Genomic DNA, 10,359 nt, shown 5'->3' with positions numbered 1-10,359 from the left:
GGGGGGTGTTCAATAAATACTGGCTGGTGGACAGATGGGCGATGGACCAAGGAAAGAGCGGGAGCGTTCAAAGATGAGGCCAGGTGAGCCGAACAGCGTAGGAGGCAGGAGGCCAAGACTGCCAGGACAGAGACCAAGCACAGGGACGCTGAAGGGAGAGGCCCCACCTCCCCCAGAAAGAGGTGGGTTGTACCTGCCAGAGGGTGGGAAACTGGCTGGGACCAGCCAGGATATTTGGGGGTCAGTCCCCAACCCCTACCACCAGAGGACCCCAGACCCCAGGTGGCTTTGCCCACCCGTCCCTGCTGTCACTGAGCTGAGCCCTCCGGCCAGCCAGGCCCATGGCACCTCACCGAGAACATCTTTCCTGTGCAGAAAGGACACTTTGCGCATGACGGCGATCCTTGTCTTCTCCAGCCCGTCCTTAGTCCCGCTCTTGGCAGCCTTCATGAGCTGGGTCATCTGAGCAAAGGCAGAGGGGCTCATCAGAGAAGCTGAGGGAGGCCCCAGGATGCCTGCCACCAAGGGCCACCAGCCCTACCCAGGCCTCCCAGCCAGAGCTGCACACATCAAGACCCCGGGGCCCATTCACTTCCAGGGAGGTGGCAGCAGAGACCAAGAGGGACAGCTAGGCAGTGGCGCCTGAGACATCCCAGGACAAGGTGAGAAGGGGCATTCGTTCCCTGGGGGATCACACCCTGGAGGAACCCACTTAATCGACAAGAAGGGGTCTTAACCCGACTGTCTCCCTTTAGGGAAAGACTCGAGGCCTGGACTGCCAGGCCTGGGTTCAGATCCCAGCCGTACCTCTTGGGACAAGTCACTTACTTAACCTCACTGAGCCTCAGTTTCCTTACTGAGATGTGCCAAGGTCTGTGAGGACTAACAGACGGAATCCAGGGAAGCATGCTGAACAGTAAAATGACCTGTGCATGTATCCATCGTTACTTCAGGGGATGTGAGTGCACACCCCCATCCCATCTGCCAAACCCAAGTGAGGAACCCCTCCGCTGCCCCCCCAAACAGCCAAGTTTCTTACTGAGCCAAGGCCCGGGAAAGCGGGGGAAGGCTGAAGCGGCCACAGAGCAGAGTGCAGCTTCCCCTGTGCGGGGAGGGACCCGTGAACACCATGCAGCAAGCTAAGCAGAATGGCAGGCGTGCCCAGGAGGGGGAAGCCGGTGCCCTGAGCGCTGGAGGAGCCCAGGGCCTGCACACAGAGTGGCTGTCCCCTAAGTCATTCCTGCACCCCTCAGCCCTCAGCCCCCAGCCCCGGCATCTTCCCCAACAGAACTTCCCCTGCAAGAACTTCCTACAATGATGCAAATACCCACTGGGGGTCCACCAGCTGCAAGTAACTCCTGGTACAACTGAGGACCCAAAGTCCTGATTATATTCCACTATAATTGATTTAAATTTAAACAGCCATGTGGCTGTCATAACAGCCAGTGCCGTTCTCAGAACACTCTCTCCTCCCTGAGGCTCTCTGCTGAAGGCGGGGAGCATGCCTCTGGGGGGCTCCAGTCTCTGCTCTCACTATCACCTTCCTCCAAACAAGCCCCTGGGGACCACTCCCCACACTCCTTGGGCCTCTGGCTTGCAAAAAACCCACTGGGTGCTGGGCCTGGGGCCGAGGGTGGTGGCTTTTCAGGAACAATGCTGACTTTCTGGAAACAACCAGCAAGGGAAGGGGAAGTCCCCCGGGCCTCCCTGAATTTAAATGGCACAATTCTTCAGCAGTGATTCTTGGCCTCTTGGGATGGGTGTGGGGGGGGGTCATAAACCCCCGTGATAATCTAAGGAGAAGGACAGATGATGACCCCAGAAACTGCACAAAGATGCTCATCCTCCTCTGGGGGAGGGGTGAGGGGGGGGTCACAACCTCCAGATTAGAAACCTCTGCTCTGAGCTCGGTTTCTTCCTGGCAGAAAGCCGAGGCAGGAAGCTGCCCTTACAAACTCCCAAAGCAGTCTTCTCTTGGCATTTTCCTGGGCAAAAAAGAGCAACAAATGAACACCCCGGAAGATGTCCCTGAGTCAACCTGCCGCCTCCGCCCATCTTCACCATGCAGGGGCCAGGCCGGGGATCCGAGTCCAGGGTCCCAGCCAGGGCGAGAACCCTGGTGGAAGACTCTGCCCTTCACATGCTCCCCACTCCTCTTCGGGCCTTGGCCTTCTGAGAAGTGAAGCCCACCCCCCTCGGGTCACAGGCCCCCCTGTGGCGCATCTATATAAGGGCCCTGCAAACTATAAAGTGTCTGTCCCCCTCCTCCTGGGAGGTCTCGGGTTCCAACGGAATGGGCAGTGGCCCAGGATGGAGACCACTCAGCTTGGGCATGCACAGACCCAGGTTTGAGTCCCAGCTCTGTCGCTGCGACTACCAGCCTGCTGATTCACTCATCGGCCTCACTGATGCCAAATGACAGCTGCCTCCCCGGGTGCCCTGGGGACAAAACAGTCAGGTGCACAGATACCAGGGGCCACCACCCACCGAGCGCAGCACGGAGCACCTTACAGATCTGAGCTCACTTAACCCTTCCTTCCATCCAGCCTGGGGGCTGGTACTGTTAATGCCCCCATTTCACAGGTGAGGAAACCAAGGCTCAGAGAGGTCAAGAGGCCTGCCCAGGATCACACAGAGAGGAAGTGGTGGGACTGGGATTCAAAGCCAGGCCTACAGGCCTTCAAAGCCCATAGCACATAGTAGGTGCTCGATTAAGGGAAGCCCCTGCTGTGGATGTCATCATGATCCAGAAGTCTAAGTCCCATCTGAGAAGAAGGTGCTGTGATTTCTCCCACAGATTTCCTTAGCCTGGATCTCTCTGAACAGCTCAGAGGGGCAGGAACGTCCAGCGTCACTCAGTGATGCTCACATTTTTCAGAGTGTAACTGTCACCCACCACCAGCGTTATCAAATTTGCAGATGCCTGGGCATTAGTCCAGACCTCCAGAATCAGCATCTCTGGGGATGAAGCTCAGCAGTCAGCGTGCCCCAAAGCACCCTGGTGATGCTGAAGGCCCTAGAGCGTGCAGACCCACCCAGGAATTCTGGCAGACCGCTAAGGTTTCACTCAGAGAGAGAGAGGCAAGAACGTGGAAAGGAGCGTGCCTGTCCCGGCACGGATGTGAGATGTGGCCAGGCTCCTGTGCCGGGGCGGGCGCCAGGGGCTCGGGCCCCCCTCTGCAGGGCCCCAGCCAGGACGTGGGGCGACAGACAGACAGTACCTTACAGTCGTACTTGTGCTTCAGCGCCTGCATGTCTCTCCCCCCAGCTCTTAAAGCCAAGATGTCTCTCTTAGTCCTGGCGCATCTCTCCTTTAGCCTAGTCAGGTCTGGAGAAAGCTGGAGCCCCCAAGCAGCCAGGCAGAAGGAGAGCAGGTGCAAGGAGCAGGTGGGACGGGGGGAGACAAACAGGACAACAGAGGAGAAAGGAGACCAGGTGAGGTGAGATGTGGGGCATGGGGAGGGCTCCTGCTGGGCATCAGCTCTGGCAGTGTCCCACCCCAACACACAGGCAGCGGGGACTGGGTCCTGGCTGCTGGGAGGACAGGAGGAAGGGACCAGCCAGGCCCCCCTCAGGGAAGGGGGACAGCGCGTGGAAGATAAGGACTGTGTCTCAGGCATCCCCTCATCCCAGGGGCCAGCATGGGGCTGGTAACAAAGGAGGCTCTCAGCGAGTTTGTGAGATTGGATGGGGAGGGGGGGATGGATGGGCAGGATGGGTGGGCAAATGCATAGGAAGACGGGTGAATGTATAAAGGGATGGTTGGACAGACAGATGGACAATAGAGGGATGGATGGATGGATGGATGGATGGATGGATGGATGGACGGACAGATAAATGGATGCGTGAGCAAATGGATAAACTTAGCTGGATGACCGCAGAGCTGGGTAAATGGATGGGCAGGTGAACAGTAAGATGAATGACTAAAAACACAACGGGACTGGTGGATGGATGGAAGCAATGCTGTGCTGGTAAATATTTAACATAGTGCTTCTCCAGGAGAAACAGCCCTGCTTTGTGTTACCACAGTGTGAATACTCTTACCACGGCAAATTTCACACTACCAGTGTGACACCACTGAATGTGGAGTTGGAAAGAGAGTGTACAATTGGTTCCTAGATCTTGCGAGCTAGGAAGAGCCGGCTCTGGCACATCACTGGAGGAAGGAACGGGTTAATAGAGGGAGGGAACGCAGGTGGGCAACTGGATGGAAGGATGGGTAGCTGACTAGCTTACGTACTATCTGGGAAAATGGATTTATGGAGAGACAAACAGATAGACATTCAAATGCATGAACTGTGTGAGCAATAGTGAATTTTGGTAAAGCATACAGAAAACCAAGACAGTACTAATTCCAGAGTAGACAAGTAGAGGGACCAAGAGCATGAACTCTGGAGGCAGGCAGGCCCACATTCAAATCACCACCCCCTGGCTCACTAGCTGGAAAAGTATCTTTACCTCTTTAAGGGACACCTTCCTCACTGGTGAAGTGGCCAGGACCATAACTACTTCACAGAATTACTGAGATTAGATGGGCAATACATGCAGAGCCCAGGGCTTAGTAAGTGCTCAAAAAGTGGAAGCTGTTATTACACTACCTTACAAATTATAAGTGTTCAATATTTGTTGAATGGATGGATAGTTGGTCAGATAGATGGATGAATGGATGGATGGATGGATGGGTACTTGGATGGATGGATAGATGTATGGATGCATGGATGGATGCATGGATGGATACTTGGATGGATGGATGGATGGATGGATGGATGGATGGATGGATGGATGATGGATGGACAAATACTTGGATGGATGGATAGATGGATGGATGAATGGATGCATGCATGCATGGATGAATGGAAGCATGCATGCATGGATGAATGGAAGCATGCATGCATGGACAGAAGGATGATGTACTTTCTTTCAAATCAGATGTGATATTGAGTTGCAGCTCTACCACGTACTGGCTGTGTGACTCTAACCATATCATTTTGCCTCTCTAAGCTTCTGTCTTAGGTTCTCTGATCAATCAAATGACTTTTAATGCAAATAATACCAACCACTCTAGGATATTAGGAAAATCATATGAACTGCTTTGTAAACTGTACCATGCTAAGCAGATGCTCACTACTATTAATGCAAAGAAATAGCAGAACAGGGGTCCTTCTGAGAATTACTCAGACTCCCCAAAACCGTGAGAGTTTGGGGTTTATACTGAGTCCTGTTTCATCTGTAAATTGACACAATAAAATCATAAAGGCTCTGGCTTTGTACTGCCCCTCTGCCTCTCTCAGGATTAGAAGAACCAGGATCAGAGGTCAACTACAGACTGGCCAGATCTGAGCAGGGGAGTGAGCAAGGCTGAGGTCAGAGCTGGCGTTTCTGTCCAATGCCCTGGCCAACTGGATCATGGTAACCTCAATTATGAAAAGGTCACAGTGAGAAAAAGGAAAAGTCCAATGCAGCTCGTTCCACAACTGGGGAAAAAAAAAAAAAAAATCCCACTGACCATGGGTTGCAACCAGCAGGTACTTATTAACATAACAGGATCGGGCCCCTGCTTACATCTAGGTCAGGTGCTTCCGAGGAGGTCCCTCTGCAGACCCCTCAGTCACTATCTTTGGCAAAAATCCACCTGCTGAGGGCTGACCTTCCAAGACCCCTGAAGGAGGGACTACACTACTTCTCTTGCAGAGAACTCGCCCCCCATCAGACTCCAAGGATAGGGTCAAACACCACCAGATCTCTGCTGTCCGATGCCCCACAGCACACACAAGACACAGCCAAGCAACGGTGGCCCCAAACCATGCAGCCACTGCAGTGCCAGGCATGGAAGCAAGTGGGCCCCAAGCAGCTCAGGAGGGAAGAGCACAGCGGACAAGGCTCAGTGGGGTGTCCAGGGCAGAGGTGGGTGCCAGAGGAAAGCCCCCCCATCTCCCTGGGAGCCTGTTGTTCAGGGAACAGGCAGGCCTTGGCCCATGGCCAGAGAAAACGTCCTCATGGTTAGAAATTCCAAGAACCCTGCCACATGGTTTGCCTGCTGAGGAAGGGTCCGAAGCCCCTAGCTGGAGGGTCTACAGGATAAGAGCTAACAGGCAGCCCCCAGAGACTCCTTCCCTGGGGCCCAGCCACAGTGAGGGCCAGCCCCACATTTCTCTTCATGGCCCCTTGCATCCCCTGGGGTAAGAGCAAGCAGATGGCCAGCCCGACCCAAATCCTGAACCAGAGGCCCTGGGGGTGAGGCCCTGGTGTCTGCGATTTCCATCAGCTACCCTCGTGATCCTGATGCCTACGCCAGTCTGAGGACCAGCACTGGGGAGCCCAAATTCAGCATCTGCCTGCCTCCTGCCCTCTGAGAGACGTCCATGGTTCCCTCCGGGTCCCCAGCAAGAAGGCAAGGGGCTGGCAAAGCCGCCACAGGGGATAAGGAGGGACCACCAGAGGCTGAAAACAAGGGCCAATCCAGGCCTCGAGCACCTCCTGCTTACAGTATCCCGAACCAAGCTGAGGGGCACGAGTCCGGCCCTCATCTTGGGAGGCTCCCCAGGGCCATGCTGGCTTCATAACCAGAGCCCTTTCTCCCCTAAGGCGGTAAACGCTACCCCTTCCCAGGACAGCAGAGGAACAGAACTATTCTTGAGCTTTTGCCTGGGCCATTACTCCAGCCTGGGACACCTTTCCCAGCCCCTCTGGCTTCTGCGCCAGAGACGCCCCCCTCTGACTTGCCCTATTAGATCCCACCCGTGCCAGGCATGTGGCCGTAGATACTTGGGCTCGTGTTTACAGAAAGGCATTTTGGGCTTCATTTTTGACAAACTGCTTCATATTTGATATCTCCTCCTAGACCATAATGGTTGGCCAATTGGGTTGGGTCTTCCTGTTCTGGTGCACCCCTGCCCACACCCTCAGAAATTACTGGGCACACCGTAGGTATCATAGACGCTTAACTTTATCCTAGCAAGACATCAAGGCCATTTTCCGTGGCCCAGCCTATGGAGCCCCAGCCACAAGACTGGGTTCAAGAGAGACGTGCTCAACTCCCAGGCTTCTCGGGAACTTGAGAAGCCCCGCCTGTGCTGAGGAAAGTCTAGCTGACGACTCTAAGTGTGGGTGCTGCTCTGGCCAGCATCCTCCCTCCAGAGGGGATCCCCAAACTCAGAAAGGGACAGGAGGCACTAGGCAAGACTCAGAGGTGCCCATAACCCCAGCCTTGTCCTGGGGCCCCTGCCTTCTCCCTGCACCACCTTTGGGTGTCTGCCTGTCCGTGTCTTTTCAAAAGGAGGCTGATGGGACCCAGTCACCTCTGGTGGGGCAGGGCCTGCCTGTAAGAAGCTGTTCCCATTAAACCCCAAATCGCTAGAATCTGCTTTCTGGTGGCTTCTCTAGAACAAATGGGAGGAGCAGGCTGTCTCAGGAGGAAGCAGACAATCCATCCTCCTCTCAGCTTCCATGGCTCCCTCCATGAAACCAGCAGAATGAACCCTGTTCCAGGCAGAAACCAATGCATGAATGTCATTTTAAAAGACCTTGGAAAGAGGCCTTCTGGGCAATTGTGTCCAAACCATACCAGCACCGCCCCCCTCCCACTCACTTCCCCAGGGCAGAGGACTGTATGGTTCTAGGACTAGTCTCAGAATGCATCCTGGGGGGCAGGGAGACCTAGCTGACTTGATCTAAGTGCCAACTCTAATCAGTTGGCTGGGCTGCCTGAAGTCTATGCTGAGGATGACTCTGCAGCCGGTCCCTTGCCGGGTCCGCCATGGGAATGCGTGGGGGAGCCCCTGGGCCAGGTATTAACCATGCCCATTCCAGGCTCACAGCTCTCCATGGTCAACCAGCAATGCTGGTGGATCATTTCCTATTTTCGGGATACCTGGGCCACCTCCTCTCTCACTGTACATTCCTGGGGGTCATTAATTGGATATGAATCTGAGGCCTGGCCCTCACCACCCTCCTTACCCAATCCCCCAGGGAGTTGCAGTGCCCTGGCTGGGGTGACAGATGCCCGCCCCCTTACCTTGGGCTGGAAGGACACTCGGTGCTTGGCAGGCTCTGCCTCTGGCTTGATCTCCTCCCCCGAGTCCTCACTGTAGCTCTCGAACTCACTGGAGCTCCAGCCTAGGTCCTCCGCCTCCCTGGGCCCTCCGTCCTGGTGCACATCCTCGTAGAGCAGGTTCCTCTCCACCCCTGAATGCCAAGGGACAGGGCAGTGAGTGGAGGTCCCTGTGCCAAGCCCACCACTGATCCAGGCAGGCAGGTGGGGGATGGGAGGTGGTCGCGGTTGGGCCCTGGGGCTCCACCTCCGCTTCCTCGTCCATAAAACAGAGGGGATGACCACACAACATCCACCTGGTAAGTGAGGAGGACATGAGAAAATGTGGAAAGGCACAAGAAATGTGTCAGGCACACAAAAGGCTCCTTAATCCCCTCCCACTACTCCTCAGTATCACTCTTCTGGGATCTGAGTGCTCATCCTGGGCCTTGGGGAATGTTTTAGTGGGAAACAAGACCCAGAACCACGTCCTGACTCCGGCCCTCAGCTCCAGCCCCAGCATCCTCAGGGGCAAAATAGAAATTGTCAGGAGCATTAAATGAGTGGGGGACCCCTCACCCCAAATCTGAGTTTCCTATGCCGGTTCAGGATGGTCCAGTAGGGGGCGTGCCTGGCCCAGCGTCCAGGAGTGTTCCCTTGTCTTCCAAGGCCCCACCGGGGAAGTGAGGGACAAAAAGCTGAGAGTCCACTGGCCAGAAGGGACAGGACCCCCAAGGCCGGAGCACGCCCGTGGCCCCGGTCACATCTGGAGTGAGAGGCTGCTTCTCGGCAGGGGTGGAAAAGCCTCTGCCCAGGTAGGCCCAGTTCCACCCCAGAGACCTTGGGCTTCTCCCATCTCTCTGGGCTGCACTTCTTGGCCTGTCACCTGAAGAACTGAACTGCAGGCCCCACAAAAGTGAGGCCAGACCCCCAAAAGTGCACGAAGATGAACATGCTTTTGTCAAAGCACAAGAAATATGGTACGAAGGGTTAAAAAAAAATCTGCTCAGAACAGGGAGCTTTGGTTACTGGAGGAAGACCTCTGTGCAAGATGGTGATAATAATAAGCCAAAGGTCAAGTAAATAAAATATGAACCGGAAGCTCTAGCAAAGAGCCTAGCACATGGCAGGCGCTCAGCAAAGAGCAGCTGGTCCTTGCTCATGGGGGCTCTGGGCGGGCCTGGGTGTCACCCCACTGACCCGGGGCCCCCACCTCCACCCCACACGAGAGCCAGGGAGTGGGGGCTCTGGGAGATTGTCACCCAAAGAACAAACAGACACACTGAGGCTTAGCTGGGGACTCGGGTCTCAGGATGAGGAGGGAGCATAAGGTTATTTTTAAGCAAAAGATAATAGTGATTAATGTCTCCAGGGACTGGAGCAGCTGGTGACCAGGCTGTGACCTTTACAAGGCTGGGCTGATTGTCTTATTACTACAGCGGAGGCCCCATGACCCATGAGCAAAGGGGCAGAGCCCAGTTCTTGGGGGTCCCTCTGAGCAGCCTCTCGAATGCCTACCTCGACACACCTCCAGGAGCCCCGGCCTCCCACCCACCTACACCTCCAGTGTGTGAGGTCTCCTGCTGGATTCTTTTTTTTTTTTTTTTTAGATTTATTTATTTATTTATTTAACAGAGATAGAGAAAGAGCACAAGCAGGCAGAGCGGCAGACAGAGGCAGAGGGGAAAGCAGGCTCTCCACCGAGCAGGGAGCCCAATGCGGGGCTCGATCCCAGGACTCTGGGATCACGACCTGAGCCGAAGGCAGAAGGCAGCCGCTTAACCGACTGAGCCACCCAGGTGCCCCATCCGGCTGGATTCTTAAGATCAGTCAGCAGGGGACAAGTAGTCACCTCCTCATTAGAAAGACAAGAGAACAGGGGCCTGGAGAAGACACGTGGCTTGCCCAGGGTCAGACAGAGCAGGGAGAAAGGGCTGCAGACTCCTAGGCCAGGCTCCCTCCATTCACCACACTGCCTTCCACTGAGGCCTGCCAACCCCACCATCTCCCGGGCTCATTTAGAAATACTCTCTCCAGGGGCACCTGGGTAGCTCCGTTGGTTAAGCAACTGACTCTTGGCTTTGGCTCAGGTCATGATCTCAGAGTCCTGAGATCAAGCCCCACGTCGGGCTCTGCACTCAGGGCAGAGTCTGCTTGTCCCTCTCCCTCCCCCTCTGCCCACCCTGCCTTGCTTATACAAGCGCACTCTCTCTAAAATAAATGAAGAAAGAAAAGAAAGGAAGGAAGGAAGGAAGGAAGGAAGGAAGGAAGGAAGGAAGGAAGAGAAAGAAAGAAAGAAAGAAAGAAAGAAAGAAAGAAAGAAAGAAAGA

At 55.0% G+C, this 10,359-nt stretch overlaps 1 protein-coding gene across 1 annotated transcript in view; it reads right to left on the bottom strand.

The window, feature by feature from the left end:
• The window catches only part of ARHGEF10L (Rho guanine nucleotide exchange factor 10 like), a 141,227-nt gene that overhangs the window by 57,620 nt on the left and 73,248 nt on the right, over positions 1 to 10,359 (bottom strand). Inside the window, exons 7-9 of the mRNA XM_044913815.1 lie at positions 8,015 to 8,184; positions 3,222 to 3,338; positions 354 to 462 (exon numbers count right to left, since the gene is read on the bottom strand). Coding sequence (XP_044769750.1) covers positions 354 to 462; positions 3,222 to 3,338; positions 8,015 to 8,184 — 396 coding nt within the window. The remainder of the gene's footprint in view (positions 1 to 353; positions 463 to 3,221; positions 3,339 to 8,014; positions 8,185 to 10,359) is intronic.

Source organism: Neomonachus schauinslandi, chromosome 4 (assembly GCF_002201575.2).
Source record: "Neomonachus schauinslandi chromosome 4, ASM220157v2, whole genome shotgun sequence".
In the NCBI taxonomy this organism is placed as follows: Eukaryota; Metazoa; Chordata; class Mammalia; order Carnivora; family Phocidae; genus Neomonachus; species Neomonachus schauinslandi.
This window is presented reverse-complemented; position numbering and strand designations above follow the sequence as displayed.